The sequence below is a fragment of the Vollenhovia emeryi genome, unplaced genomic scaffold (assembly GCF_000949405.1).
Source record: "Vollenhovia emeryi isolate VEMERY1.0 unplaced genomic scaffold, V.emery_V1.0 DF939131.1, whole genome shotgun sequence".
NCBI classification, from domain to species: Eukaryota; Metazoa; Arthropoda; class Insecta; order Hymenoptera; family Formicidae; genus Vollenhovia; species Vollenhovia emeryi.
The window spans coordinates 59,468-76,549 of record NW_011967235.1 but is presented as its reverse complement, the minus strand read 5'-3'; the positions used below and the strand labels follow the sequence as shown (position 1 = coordinate 76,549).

At 35.8% G+C, this 17,082-nt stretch overlaps 1 protein-coding gene across 5 annotated transcripts in view; it reads left to right on the top strand.

The window, feature by feature from the left end:
* LOC105568096 (acyl-CoA Delta(11) desaturase-like) overlaps positions 1–12,468 on the top strand; it is a 19,502-nt gene extending 7,034 nt beyond the window's left edge. For 2 of the 5 annotated variants that reach the window (XM_012023488.1, XM_012023487.1), the window contains exons 2-7: positions 1,165–1,397; positions 9,571–9,839; positions 10,054–10,184; positions 10,560–10,765; positions 10,910–11,092; positions 11,193–12,339. In XM_012023488.1, coding sequence (XP_011878878.1) covers positions 9,584–9,839; positions 10,054–10,184; positions 10,560–10,765; positions 10,910–11,092; positions 11,193–11,559 — 1,143 coding nt within the window. In that variant the 5' untranslated portion in view covers positions 1,165–1,397; positions 9,571–9,583 and the 3' untranslated portion in view covers positions 11,560–12,339. The other 3 variants (XR_001009415.1, XM_012023490.1, XM_012023489.1) reach the window with 3 other exon arrangements.
* Positions 12,469–17,082: the final 4,614 nt, after the last annotated feature.

Sequence of the window (17,082 nt, the reverse complement as noted above, 5' to 3'; positions counted from 1 at the left end):
GTAGGGGGAGAGGGGGGAGGGAGCGGAACATACTGCCTCCACACATATACTTATTAATGCAAAGCGAGGTTTCACGTGGGTTTAAAACTTACTATACTTTTTCTTAAACGTATATGACATCATAAAATTATACCTCTTCTTATATTCTATAACTTCTGTCTTATTCGACGACGATGACTGACTTAGTATCACTCGAAGAGGACCTAAAAGAATAGGATCGAAACGTTAGGAAATGTGTAATAAACTAATTAAATAACTAGCCAGTTGGGTTGACTATAAATTTCCCGTCTCAATTTTTAATCATTACTGGTGACAATAAGCAAACTCTACTAATAATAAGTTCTTTTGAAGACAAAACAATTCAAAAGCATTACCCAGCTATATACAGTTATAATTTAAAGTAATACGAAATGTAGTAAGGACATTATCGTCCCAGGCGTGATTTAATTATCAAACAATTACTTTTAATAACCGTACATTGTAGGAAAATTGTATTCTTATCAAATGCAGTGCATTGAAGACCTTTGTTTGTAGTACCAAAGATGCATTATAATAAAAGTTTAAAGAGTCAAAATATATAATATTGTAAACTCAAAATATTCTCGTCAGTTTTTTAATTTGAACTTATAAATTAGGAGGAAATTATTGGAAATAAATACAAAAAGCATTTGAAGTTTGCTATGAAAATTATATTATTTGTAATAAAATACGTTTGTTCATAAGCAATAGTAATTACATATTGCTGTACATATAGTAAGTACATTTTAGAATCGAGTCGAGTTTTTTTAAGCTGATTAGAAGTTAGAACTTTAAATATAACATCGCTAAATAAACGAAATCGATGTCAAGGGTTTTAATTATAGATCGAGTTTCCCTTATTATACGGGTATAAACTGATGGGAAAAAACAGTTAATCATATTTCACATATATTACATGCTATTGTATAGGGTGCAGGGTCAGGTACATATGATTTGCATGGAGAACTGAAGTAACAAAGCGTTTGTTAAAGTGCGACGTAACGTCGAAATCGCGAAATGAGAGCATGAGAATAAGTGCGCATTTTACCAATAGAAGTAATCGATTTCGAGAAAGCGAATCGCACAACTATCGGTTTTTGCAACCTGCCACTTCCGTTACTTGCTCCAGCAAGCTATGCTTTTCAGGACACTCGACGCGACAAGCGGGGGGGGTTTCGTTGACGGTCTTCATTTTCGCGGGACGGCACAAAGGTGATAAGTAGGACATACGCTCCAGCATCTTGGTATTTCATAGTGAACTCGCCACCGAGTCGGACCATCCATACAGAAGAGTCACCGTTACCTATCTTTGTGTTCCCTGTTAAGCTCATCTCGCGAAGACAGCTGCAATACCACCCACTTATATCGTCGCTCAAGTCGTAAGTCACCAATTCGTCATATTTTTCGATTTCTTCAATTGTCACTTAACAATTACAGCACATTGAAACGTAACTACAATATCATTGAAATTAAAAAGCAATGGTATTGGGCAGTTATTAATTCTGCACACTTGTCGGCAAATTTATTGCGACTGAGAACACTTTTATGCTAAAACTCTTTTCTTTGAAATCTGCGCAGCGCGAAATGTTAATTCGAATGATCGAATCGCTCTGTACCCTAACACTCCTTTTTCTAGGATAATATTTGCACACCATAGATGTTTATGTTTAGTTTAAGAAAGAGTTTAACAAAGAGGTAGAAAACAATTACGGTCATACATGTAGTGTCACAGTAGATTTAGTATATTATTGTACTATGAATACAGTAATTAATATTATTAATATTATAAATATGTGCAAATACAATAGAGTATAAATTTTATGATAATTTGCTTTATGCTTTTTTTACTTCTTATAGATGCAAATCACAATAAATTTTAATATATATAAATTTCTTATTATTACTTACCGGTGTGCTGCAATTTTAAGTATTCGGTCTGCATTTGTGTAAATGTACAAAATGTGAACTTCTTTTTTTCTGTTAAAAACTTCCATAACAGTTTTGTGAATAGAATAATTTCATAAATGTAAAATTTGCATTTTTAATTAAAAGGTAAAGATTAAATAAAAGATGCAGCCTCTTTAATTAATTAAATGAAGAATGTAATGTTGCTATCTTCTTACCCGAAACTTAGTTCGTTGAAAATTTTAATTAAACAAACTCTGTATCTTCAACATTGCTGTAAATTGATTTAATAATTCTCAACATTTTTGTCCAATATTGGCAAACCAAATATCAACCGGTTTCAACATTTTTGTTACATAGATGCGTATTAATTAATTGGTTCACTAAATTGCGAAAGAAATTTCAACGTCAAACCAGTCTGAAAATTGTAGTCTACCCTCAATTGCTTTAGTGATTTAAATTGTTGTTATTTGTGCCTAAACACCGCGAATCACGCACGTTGTGTCGAATTTCTTTTTCCGCTGATACATCTTCCCATCTGTCACGCCGAACTTCCCATATGACACACTTTCTTGAACGGCTTACTTATTAGAGTGGAATTGAATAGAATCTCATGATAATTCGTAATAAACATAACGCAGGTTACGTAGTTATTATCGTAAATGTTTCGCTTTAAATGGAGGTAACATTTTTTCTCGAGCACTAGTCAATTCACGGACAAATCGAACGTTCAACATCGGTGGATTACTAAGAAAAGTAAAAACCATTAACACGATAACTAAGTTTTATTTATACGACACATGTAGATTTATATAAATATTAATGCTAAGCAATATCTTAAAGAAACTCGTACTTTGTACGCCTTAACATAAGATAATTAAATAGATGGATGAAAAAGTGCAATGGGTTTGCAAAACTATCGGCTAACTTTGTAGCAAAAAACATGTGTTTTGCGTATGACGCGCATAAGATAATTCCATTTCAAGACGAAATGCAACGAGATAGACTAGTTTGGGATCAAAGTGCAGAGCGGTTTACGTGCTAAGGGGTGAGAGCAATTTTGCTGTAACACAATTATGTCGCAACACTTGCTCGAGTTTCAGCTGTGTGCAATTCGTGCGACTAAAAGTAAAATTATGGGGAAATGGAAATATAGAAACGGAAAGGTAATGCCGCACCGTGTTGTCACGAAATGAAAGCATCACAAATTGTAGTAAAAAATAATTATAGTAATCATTATACTAAACTTCCCTATTATATCCGCTTCGAAGAAGAAGTAAAGATTTATTACTCGAGCTAATTAATTTTCGAAAGTGATTTCAGTTTCTGTAGTCTACGATGTCAAGAAAAATTATGATTCATTAGTGATAATTTATTTCAGACAAACTTATAAATAAAACCTAACCAACGATACATAGTCAAGATGCAACTCATTGTACTGACTCCATTCTGCAGCTTTCACGCGCGTTACTTTTCGCAATTAGTAGTCTCGTAATGTTGTGTATGACGAAGGACACAAAGGAGTACAAAAGTCTTTCTAAGGGAAATAAAATATGTGTTACTCCTGGGATACTCCCGCCTTGGCAAAAATATTCTTGTGAATTGTTGCACGAATTGATAAATTGCAATAACTGTTGAATATGGATGCGCGCAATGCGATATCCACAGCCTGAAGGTACGTACGTTTCGCCTCAAAAGAAAGTCGTACATTATTTGCCAGATACTACGTGTAGCAGCGTGCGTTGAATCTCGAGAGAAAACGTCACGTGCTATAGGATTAGTGGGTCAGTGTTCCTCTTTAACATCCGATGCTTCTTCTCGATCATCGACGAGCATCCAATTCACCTTCGGCCAATTCACTAATCCGAAGATCTATAATACTTCATCTTTAATGATAACATTGACCTGCAATTAAAGAATCGTCCCTGGACTTCGAGTTTTCAATTTCAGTGAATTTGTGAATAATTTATATAAATCAATTATTGTTTTTGTTTCCAGTATCTTCCTTTCTGTAAAAGAAATTATTTACTCGCAGTATTACTATATTTCTCGTTTTTATTCAAACAGGCAACTAGGCACGTATTAAAGAAATGTTCGAAATATAATGGATTCCGATTTTGTTTACTTCTTTTCTAGATTTCTATCGTGTATTCTAGGGAAAATGAGATAATTACGATCGGAATTTATTCCGAGAATTTCCATGATGAGTACCTACGCATGCTCCGGTTTGTAAATTTTTCTTCCACTTCTTGCGGTCTAAAAATCACACGTCACGCGATCGGCTTTTTGTATAATCCCTTTATCAATCAGCTCATTCAACGAAACTTGTCCCACCAGTCGAAAACGTGAGACGCTACACGATTCCGGATAACTTGCATCGCCTGAAATCCGTTATAAAAAGTCTAGGAATTTCGACCCGCGATTGGCAATGACCTTAAAGACGCCATTGACCTGCTTTCCGGAGAACCTGTTCCTGCTCAAGCATAACGTTATTTATGTTCTTTCTCGTTTCTCAATCTTCCCTCTACCATCGTCCCCTTTCTCCGCCGTGAACGTATTCTGTCCGACATCATGTACCGTTTTGAAGCGCCGTAAGCACTTTTACTAGGATGACACTTCTCCATGCCGTGCCTACGTTCCGGAAGAGAAACGCACGCTTAAGTGCATCCTTCGGCGCACTGTGAAGCCTATTCATTGTAGAAGTAGCTTCAATTTAACGTTTGAGTCTACGCATTAAGTTTATGAACGTCGTGTACTATTATTAAGTTAACATTACGTTGAATTTAAAATTTTAATAATCTATATCTATGACTGTAGATCTACATACATATAAAAATAGAGAGAGCCCAACTCTAAAATTTATTCACTTAATTATAATTAAGTTAAACATAAAATCCAACTATAAAAATTACATACAGCCAATACTGCTCTAATAAGCGAATGTATATATGATAAAATTAAGTTTTTCTTCTTGCCTGTTCGCACTTTGAGTGATTTTCTTTGATGAGACTTGTCATGCAAATACACTCATAAAAAAGACTTTACAACTGCAGCAACAATTTTCTAGGTTGCGAATTTTACATGTAAACTGTTAGTAAGATATGATTCATCCTAACAATCGATATGATTCATATCTAATACAATTTGTATAATGCATTAAATATATCCTGCTATTTTAAATTTATCTCCTTTTTGTATCAGCGATGCTAGAGCCAAAAGATCGAATCATGCAGTTAAAACAATGATGCATCATACGCACAAGCAGAAACGTGTAGCACTCCAGACGTAACATGATAAATATTCATAAATAAGTGGTTATTTCTATTTGTTTTTTAATATTATATAAACATATGTTGTATAAAAATTTAATCAAAATATTATTAATAAAAACTAAATATTTTATACATTATGCGTAACTGAAAAAAACATTTCTGACGCGTAGATAACAAAAATTCTAACAAAAATTTATTAAGTACAAATAATAGCACTCGGTTGTAAAATAAGGCTTTGGACGCTTCTTAAATCTTTATAATGTTTCAGAAATATGATACGTCATGTCTATGCCGTGTAATAATTCTTAAACATTATAAAGATGTCTTGTATACAAACATAAGCGAGAAGGAAGCGCTAGAGCCAGAGAAACACTGCTAGCCCGTTGACCGTGGTTGAAATTTGGATGGGTGACCGTGATTGCAGCCGTTTGCACACGACCGCGCAAATGCTGTTGGTCCTTTGATAATCTCAAATCCCGAATTTGTTTACGATACGTTATTTCAGAATCTTTTTCACGGCTTAATAATTATAATTAACAGTTATATTATTTAAGAAGATTGTTCCAGCTGTAGTACCGAATCTCATTTTTATCTACAATGTAGCGATTAATTTAGCAATGACACTTAAACTTTCCAGAAAGTAACGATTGAATGTTGCTGCTATAAACTCTGGAGGCTACAAACAATTTTCTAGCAGATAGAGAAAAAAGCGATAAATTTTTATTACGACACCTAAAATTCTACCTGCGTTAGTAAGACATTTTTTTAAGTGATAGTCGACTTGTCAACACTTGGTAGTTTTAAACAAACAAAATTAAGTGTACAAAAAAACTCTTGTTAAAACACATAACGCTGTTTTATGGCACGTATGTCTGCGTTTTAGTGCATTTGCAGTTACCTGATTAACGATTTAATCATACTAAATTGTGTGATTTTATTTATTCACTTCTTTATTCAATTACGCAATCGTATTGACTTATACTTTCATGCGTGCGAAAAATAAAACGACACGAGGTTTTCTGTTTGAAAATATATTTTTAATTTGTAGTAACATTTTTAGAAATTAAAGAGACATGAATCGTAATCTCAGTCCTTCAAAGCTGCTTCAAGGCTTGCTATGAACCATCTCATTATCGTGAAATTTCAAATCTCACTGATTGTCAGATAGGAAGGTATACGTTTTCGACAGCGCTTTCACAAGGATTATTCACACCCGTTCTTCACTTGCATGGCAGCAATGCAGTTGCAGAAAACGAGGAGATAGCTGTACCACTGACTTATAGTGAGTCCGCAATTAACCTTTAGTCACGTGCATCTTTTCTCTTTTGATTAGAGGAAAACGAGGAAAACGAAACTTGCCGATGACGTCGAATAGCAAAATTGTGGATATTAATTAACGATGCAAGAAGCAAACGCTTTTTTATTTATTCACGACTAACTCGAAGATAAAATTAATAATAATTACAGTAGTTACATATACACTTCAAACAGCTTGCATAATTTCAGTTCTCAAGGTTAAGCTTTAATCTTCTATAATCTTTAAAACCCTTTCCAGTCAATTCATAATATCGATGCGTAATTCACGATAGAATTTCAAATTTATGACCTGATGTATTCTGGCATGTTTCTCATATGAATCTGTATGCGGATTCTTCAAATATTTTCTATGCTATACAGCATATATGATTATAAAATTCCGTTTCAAATACTTTCGCGATTTATAGAGCGATTTTAATAAAAAATTATAAGTGACTCTGAAACGTGAATGATCTTCATGTGCAATTGATAAATTTCTTTCAATCTAATCTTAGATATCTCGTTTATATTAAGGCCTGGAGTAACGCTAATGTTAATATTAATTATATAGCTTTCTCTTTGATAGCTTCTTCTCTAAAGTTTGAAAGCCCCCTCTAACTATGCTATCTCTTAACGTTGTAAATTGAACAGTTAAGTAAGAATTTATGACATACGCTTAAAGAAGAAGAGCGTAAGCTACTTTGAAAATGGCACGTCAACCTGGTTACTCTAGGTAAAGAGTTAATATTAGCGTAAGTCAAGCATTCGCTCAAACTCTGTTGCATTTCTGTTCTGCGAACATCTACGCTGACTGACAGTTAACGTTGTGCAAACATGTTCGTCACAGATAATCATTTAACATGAACACTTTCAACGCAATGATATTTGAGCTTTTACTTCTAATTTCCGATTCTGAAGATTAAAAGTAACACAACAGGTAAAATATTAATATATTTCCCTCAGATTGCCAGCATATTATCAATTATTGTAAACAGAAAGAGAGAGAAAGAGAGAGAAAAAGGTGTTTATTAAGGAGATATTTATTAAAGTTACTGTTCTCTTTTCTTAATCATTTAATATCCATGATATTAACTTTCTTTTCTTTCGTTATTAGCATTAAATAATACGTTTTTTGACGCGAGGTTTGCACTGAAAAATGTAAATTATTTGCCATATTTTAAGATGATGATATAATATTATTTATATTATTTATAAGCTATCCGGTAATCGAAAGTAGATGGCGTATACATTCATTTTGTTTATAAATAACGCGACTTCTTACGCAAAACGTATCCACATAAAAAGAGAGTTAGGTGTACAACAGATTTGTAAATCGGAGAAAACAGCGGAGACCAATTTCTTCTTTAAATCGTTTTGCAAGTGTCGTTTCTCGATAAATGATCCATAATACACTTTCGATCCGCTTGAAAACATTTTATCTTAGCCAGGAGAGTGTTAATAATTTAAAATAATAATACACTATTAATGAATTTATATATTAGGTACATGTCGGATACATAAACGTTGGTCTTCATCGACGCGGTGTTCATCGATAATCTAGGAAGATACATGGTGGTTCTTGAGTAGCAAAACCGTGAATCAGATTCCGTTAAATTACATCGAGAGAATGCGGACGGTTGGAAGAAAGGAATATTTAGAAGTGGGGCACCTACATAATCGCGTCATCTTCACGTCGTCATCAATCATAGAACGTATAAAGGAGGGACGACTACTTTTAACTAATTAGCCGTAAAGGAGGAGAAATACGAATGCGTATTTAGTTCTGAGCCTCTATTTTAGACCAATTCACTGAAACACCTCCAAGAACTCGGTCTATTGCGTGTTGCCAATAATTTAAAGCTTCCATTCTTTCGTTTTTGCTACTAGGAATCTTACTTGCACTATAATTAAAATTGTATTTAAAACTTTTTATAAAAATTACTGGCTTTATATCAACGATGTAAAAACTTGTACGTATTTTTTTTCAAAAACATTTCAACGCACGAATAATGTTAGAGATAAGAGATTATTGCGATTTCGATGATTGGTCACGACGCTTTTATAAAGATAAATGGAATAAGATAAAAATTAACTTCTCGCTGAACCGCAACATGATTGCGCGCTAATGTAATATCACCGGCGATTACGAGGCTGCTCTGATGCAAGAATCGCGTACCACTTTGTCGCAAAGGGCTGTTAATGTGGTCGACATCAGCGTGCTCGTGCGAAGACGGCACTCTGCTTCGTACACAACTCAGAAAATATCATTCTCCGCGAGGTAGACCACGGACACTCGTTCGGTGTGTTGAAAGCGCGGCACGTTTAGAGAATTCCCTTTTTTCACGCACACTTTCCACACGTGTGCCGCACATATTAACCGCACGTAATGTTCTGGAAAGCCATATAACGAGATCGTTGCGTGAACGTACGACATAATGTACGACGAGTGTCATCAAAGAATCGTGAATCTTCGGTTAATGCTGACGCGGGTATTTCATCGATTCTTTTTGCGTAAAATGACGAAGAACAGACAAAAGTGAAATGTTATTGTAATATCATTAACTTTTCTGTTGTCTCTGCTAATTGTTATTGAACATTAATTTGAATAATCATTTCTAGCTGAGCATTATCGGTGACTTAAACAATGTTAGAAATAGTGGTTTAAAAAAATTTAATATTAAGTATAAAAATACAAAAATATATATATATATCACAACAAAGATATGTATATATTCTTTCTTATATGTTTACAATTCTTAATAATTTTACAAATTTTATGCTACAAATTTTGGATTTATAAGTTCTATAAAATTTTAATTTTCTATTTCTTTTAATATAAAGAATTTATTTTAATTTCTAAGAATTTGGATCAGTTCTTGAAAACTACAGAATATAGAATAGTTTTTAGTATTGCTTTGCTGAATTGACTTGTGCTACCGAAGAAAATCTATCAAATCGTTACCGCATTCTTATGATTTTTCTCTTCTCTTTTTCTTTCTCTCTTTCGATATATGTTGCACTTAAAAATGTTATGAAATATCACAGCCTTCTATTTTCGAATTATAAATACTTGTTCTAGATATTTCAGCAATATGGCGCCAAATTTATTTGGTAATTCAGCCACGTTATTCCTCGAAGCTTCTCAGCAGAATGTGTCACAAAACAAATCGGTGGCAGAAAAAATTGTGACGCAACAATTGTCAACCCAAAAGATACAAAACTCGCAGCCCAAGTACAAGTGGAAGATCGTCTGGAGAAACGTGATAGTTTTCGCCTACCTTCATCTCGGTGCAGTTTATGGATTGTATATTTTAATAACGGCTGCCAAATTTTACACGATTCTTTGGAGTACGTTACATTTATGTATCTTTTAAGACTTAAGACTTAAAACCCGAGCCTAGTTTTATTAATTGCAACTAATGATTTCCAGAAAGGAATAATATAAAGAGTAGATATCAATAATTTAAACCAGTAGATTTTTATAAAATAATAATTGCATGTGTCTCATTCACAAAAGATTTCATGATGTTAAGTACGTTGACACATTTATTGATTCTTTCAGGTGTAATAGTCGTATTGTTAGCGGGTTTCGGTGTTACAGCAGGTGCCCACAGATTGTGGGCTCATCGAGCTTATAAAGCGAAATGGCCGATGAGAGTCATTCTTATGCTTCTACAGACCACAGCTTTTCAAGTAAGTCTCTCGGCAATGCAGTTATACAAACTTATTCATGTGCTTTAAAAAAGACAGCAATCATTATTATAAATTTGTAGTTATTATCTCATAAGTAATTTGAAGTGTCGCTCCTACGGAAAAGCAACGAAATAATTACTAGAAAATTACTGTACATCAGTAATTTCTAATAATTCAATTATTGATATACAGTAATTTTCTAGTATAATTATTTCGTTAATTTTTCATAAAGGGGCGTAGGCGTGTTTTAAAAAATATTACTCTAAAAAGATAAGAAGAGATTCGTTTGTTTATAAAAAAAAATATACTCCACAGAGAAACTTCCGAAAGAAAGTGTAAATACAATTATCATTTAATGTGCATGTTTTTTTTTAGAATCACATTTACGAGTGGGTAAGAGATCACAGAGTGCACCATAAATACACGGATACGGATGCGGATCCGCATAATGCAAACAGAGGTTTCTTCTTCTCGCACATAGGCTGGCTGTTGCTCCGCAAGCATCCGGATGTTATTAGCAAAGGAGCCATGATCGATATGAGCGATCTCGAGCGTGATCCCGTCGTCGTCTGGCAACGCAGGTACGATAATTTGTCATCGTTTGAGTAGCTCGACGTCATTTTTTATTAGTTGGCCAAGTTTCACAAATGATATCGCGCGTTTCTTTCTTAAAGAACGATTATCGTCCGATTTCACCAAGATTAATCTCTACGTTTGTGTTACAGGCTCTACATTCTCTTGGTGCCTATTTTCTGCTTTGTGCTCCCTACGTACATACCGATCCACTATTGGAACGAGAAACCCATGTACGCGTGGTACGCCGCCGTTTTCAAATACACATTGCAGCTGAACATAACTTGGTTGGTAAATTCCGCGGCCCACATTTGGGGCATGAAACCATACGACAAGTGAGTGCCATCCAAGATCTTTGCCGTTTACCCTATTTCGAGTCGTAAATCTGCGGAAACGGAAATTGATAAGAGAAACGTGTTCGTATCTTTGTCGCAGCACCATTAGCCCCACCGACAGCCTAACCGTCGGTATCCCAGCTTTCGGCGAGGGCTGGCACAATTACCACCATGTCTTCCCATGGGATTACAAGGCCGCCGAATTGGGCAACTATCGCACAAACTTAACCTGCGGCTTCATCGACTTCTTCGCCTGGCTCGGCTGGGCGTACGATCTGAGGACCGTGAATCACAACCTGATAAAGAAGCGCGCGGCCCGAACAGGCGACGGTTCGTTATATGAGCGAACGGATGATCGTAATAGCGAACATCATCACACGCAAGATAAAATTATATGGGGATGGGATGATGCCGATATGTCACTCGAGGATAAGCAGACGGCCGAGATCCTCAATAAGAACGACTGAGGCACCGGGGTTCAGTTTGCCCAAAATTTTGTACGTGGCATTACAGTGTCACGTCGGAATTACGTAGAACGTGTCGTCCGACAAACTCCGTTTGAGTTTACGATGATATTGTATGATAACTTCATAATGAATTCAGTGATGAGGGTTTAATATATTTATTAACATCGTTGTATATCATGTGAGGTATCGTAATTACCTCTTATAGGTGTGTAGTACTGATGGCAGTTGGGCACGTTTGGAGAGCTCATTGTCAAAGCTAATTCAGTGAGTCTATACTATACTGGAAGACCTACTGCCCTCTTGAAGAAGATGGACAGGCAGAGGCAGACAAATGGTTCTCATTTCTATCTCTTTCTGATAGTAGAGTAATTATAATTGACGAAAGAAAAATGCCACTTATAGTCGCCAGTGGTGGTTAAAAATTAAAAAAGTGAGCTCATTGCCAACCCAACTGGCAAATTTTATTTAATTCGTTGCAACATTTCGACTTTACTTCAGGTCCTTGTCAAGTAACAATACAAATAAGAAAACGAGAAAATTTCGCAGACAAGCGAGCCATCGTCGTCCGTGAGATAGAGTCAAAGAATGAAAATAATAAGCGCATCCGAACATCACGGAGTCATTAATTCTAATTAGTCAATAAGTGAGATAGAAACCGATTTTTATCTCATCTTAATAAGTGAGATAGAAATCGTGACATAGGGAAAAAATCGTTGACCAATTAGAATTACTAGAAAGGGAATGGGAACCATTTGTTTCACTCTACCTTTTTCAAGAGGGCGGTAGGTCTTTCAGTATAACAGGGATCCTCTAGGAACGTCATTTGTTTCAAATGCGGAAGCGTTGACCCGTGCTGCAAATGCTTCAAAGCGTTCTTCTTCTTTCTTTAAAAGGAAATATGTACGTACACCAGGAATCACTGATGCCTCCTCATATGAATTTAGGCACGTGTAAAACACATATACATTTTCCGTGTATGTATGTGCAAACTGTATACATGTGTTGACACGTGCCCAAATTCACGTGGGAAGGCATCAGTGATTCCTAGCGTACGCTTGTAGCATCGGACTATCTCTGTCTGCCTGTCTTTATCTACTCTCTCCCTCTGTTTCCGGTCTTGAAACAAATGGCCGGCGACCAATAGAAAACGTAACCGATTATACCGATCTCTTCCTAGAGGATGCTTGCAGTACAGTTTAGAGTTCACTGGCGCTATTTAACACTAGTTGTTCGCGGAACTAGATGGTAGCGCTAGCTAGCTCATCATGACGTCACTATAAATGATAACGTTACACATCATAACTGCATAACGGTTTTCCTTCCGAGGTAGTGTGATGATAGCGTTAGTGTTTGTAAGTTCCGTGAACGCCGTCAGCAGCTGTTAGCATCATAGTTGTACGGAATTTAGGTTTCCTTTGGTTAGCTTGTCTTTGAATTTGTCAAAGTGTAATGGATACGTCGCATTACATTGTATTACATTGAATTCTGTATAATGCAAAACTAAAGTTCTCAGAGCACGAGACGGAAAATTGTAGTTATATTAATAGTCGAATTAAGTTCAATGTTTAAGTTTGTGAGCTTTGTATTTTATATTCCTCCCTCTTAATAATGTTTCATCAATCATTTTTAAATAAAGTACAGATGAATTGACAAGTTTCTAACTTTTATTTTTGGTGCTGGCAGGCATGGCAGATGTCAAATACCAGACATTGCGTCACTGTTGTTCACGGAGTTCGCTATCACTATTCCGCTATTGGCTTCACTAGCGTTGGCAGCGCGACAGCGAGCTCCCCCGAGCGCACCCAGGGTGCTCTCTGACAAGTCACGGCCGTCGTTTTATATGACGATGGTCACAGTTCGGCCACATACATTAGCCGCTCGCATCGGACACGGCCATCTTGTTACAGATTGAAAAAATGCGACCGTATATATTTCACATATATAAATTAATAGTGAGAATATTATATTTGTTGGATGTGCACGCTCTATGTTACAAAGTCCCTTGTAAATTGTTGAATAGGGACATAATCACCCAAAGAACAGTGATCCAATGTTTAACGGCGTCAATTAATATTTATTGTATAATATTATATTGTTATATCGTTCCTCTCTTCAACTCCGTTGAAACACGTCGCAAGTGTCGATCGCTTTGCAACGAAGGGATGGAACATCTTAAGGCACGACAGCGATTTTTCGAGCCAATCAGATTCCAGGATCGGTCGATTAGAAATGTTTTCAATCAGGAATATACGAGCGCGAGAGGCGCGCGCGCGCTGTATCGTCTCTCATTTGAGATAAATCTGCCGGTAAACGCTCCGTTAGGGAATAAGAGATTCTTGCGAATCTAGAATGATCAAGTGACGATCTGTGTATTGGCGTATCGTGTACAATCAATTACGTACCTACGAATCAAATTTTATTCGTGGCCTTCTGAATGACTGTTTATGTATTTAGACTTATCGCGTTCACTGTTTTGGTACCTTGTGGTCCACGCCGTGATATTTCTAACGTGACAGAGCGCGAATCGTTATCGATTTCTAATGCTGCTGTTGTAATGTCAAGTAGTCTGCAGTTTAATAAAATTTTAGACATTATACTCTTAGCTGGAAATCAATATTTGCGAAAATCATTTAAACGATAGGGGATTCGTAACATGAAAAATATTTTCATGGTTAGTGACCACGTAGACAGAAATGTAGCTTGTATCAGCATCGGCATTGCAATCGACCGTAAATAATAGGCGTTCAAGTTTTAATCGACTTCTCAAATTTTCTCAACACGGCGACGATATAGATTTCGTATGGCATCATATCGCTTTCGCCGTCGAATATCATGCCAGTCACGTTCCCCGTTTTGATAATTGCAAGCATCATGATACTGAATATAATTTAACAGGATATAACGTAACGGAAGGTTGCAAAAACGTAATAAGTAAGTTGATAACTTGAAAGATTTATTTCGAATACAAGATATATAAGTTTTTCAATCGCGAAATCATTTTTCCATTCAATCTTTCACATTTACGATATAAAATAAACATTCTTGGCATGTATTACACATTGTACATGTACAATGTATGTGATAAATATTTCGACATTAATATCGTAGTCATAAAATTGCGCACGAAATTATATGAAACCTACATCAGAGATATGTGGACAGAGATGGGATTAGAAATCGGTGATTGGCGGTCAGCTCTGACATAACTCCGTAAGTGACGCGATGGCAATCGAGCCGCTGTTCGTTACTTACATAATTAACAAGCGTTTCGATGCCGCGCGATATGGACCCGAATTCCGTCTGTCTTCCGTAAATAATCGCCGTATTGGATTCGAGTTCGATCGCGCAGCCGCGAATACCGATTTCGCAAAGCGATCGTTACGAAAGCACATTGTATGGACACGTGAGACTAATTATGCGACGCGCGACGAATAATTAAAATCCGTATTATTTTATTATAGCAAATCGTTGCAACGAACGCTATAATAAACGATTGAACGGTATTTGTGTCAAAGAGACTACTCTCTCATAAGCCTTTAAAGAAAAGTTTTCTTTGCTACATATATTCTATTACTCAATAATTTGCATATGAATTAATTAATTAATTTGACAGAAATAGGCCAAATGGAAGCAAATATGAAATAATTTATGATTTATCAGTTTTAATTCCAGGTGACAGACCATTCAAGCCATTAAGGCTATTTATAATTTTTTAATAATTTATAATTATAATATTAAAAGTCCAAATTATGGTCAACATAAAATAAACTCGCTCCAAACTTTCAATTATTCTAAAAGTGCGTCCCACCTTATATTTCGTCTTCCCGATGTACTGAAAAGATATTGTGGACATCGCATAATTTTCTGCACTACAATGACTTGGATTCTGACACCATTTCTAAAACTTTACTCTATCTCATGCTGATTTCTTTACACAACAGTTGCTCTTTTATTATATCTTTAACAAGACTCTTTAGAGTCTAAATCATCATTATTTGTATCTACTGTTATGACTTAGAGTTCTTTGCTACGACCGAGACGACCGTTTGAAATTTGTCAATTATAACTGATTCAAGCGCGAGACCCCTGCGAGAGGCCACGATTTTTCAACTTCAAAGACAAAGAGAGTAGCACAACCGACACTTCTATTGCGAATCGCTTTTCTTTTATCAGGCACTCAATCTGTAATCGTAAGTTTTAAGAGCGTAGTTTGTAGGGGAAATCATATGGTTAATATGGTTAATGTGTGAGAGTTAAGACATCGAAACGAATGACGCTTCGTCATAGCTACGTTCTCGTTCCACACGATGTAGATTTTGCTAAGACAATATTGATATGAAAAAAAATATATATATATGTATACATAAAAATACATTAAATTAAAAATATATTCACGAATTTATATAAATAAATTACTGTTATCGATACACATGGACACGAAATCGATGCTGTTTTCATGTTACAGCTGTCATTATCTTCCAGTGCATCATAAATTGACGCGAGGATCGTAATCGGACTATTTCGTATATATATACGTATATAAATGCTCCTAGGTGTAATTGTTACGTAAAACAAACCTGGATTCATTAATTGCGTTTGCTCACTACGATTTAATTACCTATTACTCGAGAATCGGTGTCCCATCTCGCGTTTCACTTTCTAGGGAGCACGACACAAACACGAGGTAACAAAGTGACGAAATTGCAATTTATTTCTCGTCGTAGATCGCACAGATTGTGTATCCTCCGTAAAGTGCTAATAATTGCTTTGCTTAATCACGCGGGTTCTTAGAACGGATCGCACCTTTACGACATCCGCGCAAGTTTACATAACTCTGTATTACGAAATTTCTGCCGCTTTAAGATTTTCGCCCTGTCCGCGTGCTGCGTACTTGGGATCGCTTGATTGTACGTTACGTGTTTGCAATTTGCGATAAAGATATATTCTCGCGTGTGCACAAGCTTCGGCAAGACATTTGACAGTTTGTCGAAAGTCAGACGTGACTGTTTTACGATTCATACAACGAATTTCGCCGGATGTACGTAACGAGTCATTCATATTTCTCGCGATTCTGCGAAGATCAATCGGGAAGACGTGCGGAATCACAACGTTGTAAAATCGTAAATTTCCTGCGTCTAAATGAGAAAGCCTACATCATTTTCGACGAATGAGAAAGAGTTTAAAAGAACAAAACTGATCATAAATCAGTAGATACAATTTTCACGAGCGAAACAGAGCTCGACAACACAATCGCCGTTGACGTCTTGACGACGCGCATCGCCGAATCGCATTTCTTTTCTCGTACTCTCCTCACATAAAACTGAGGTGCAGGATTACGGGACAAAATTTTAAACAAATTGTACAACAGCGTAATTCATTTGATTAAGTGAAAATCGCATTATTATTCTCATCAATATTTTTGATATACAATAATAATTATTAATTAATTAGGTACAGGAACATTTTAACGTTCGTGATATTAATCGATAATGATCAATTACGTACAATTAAAAATTGTCGATT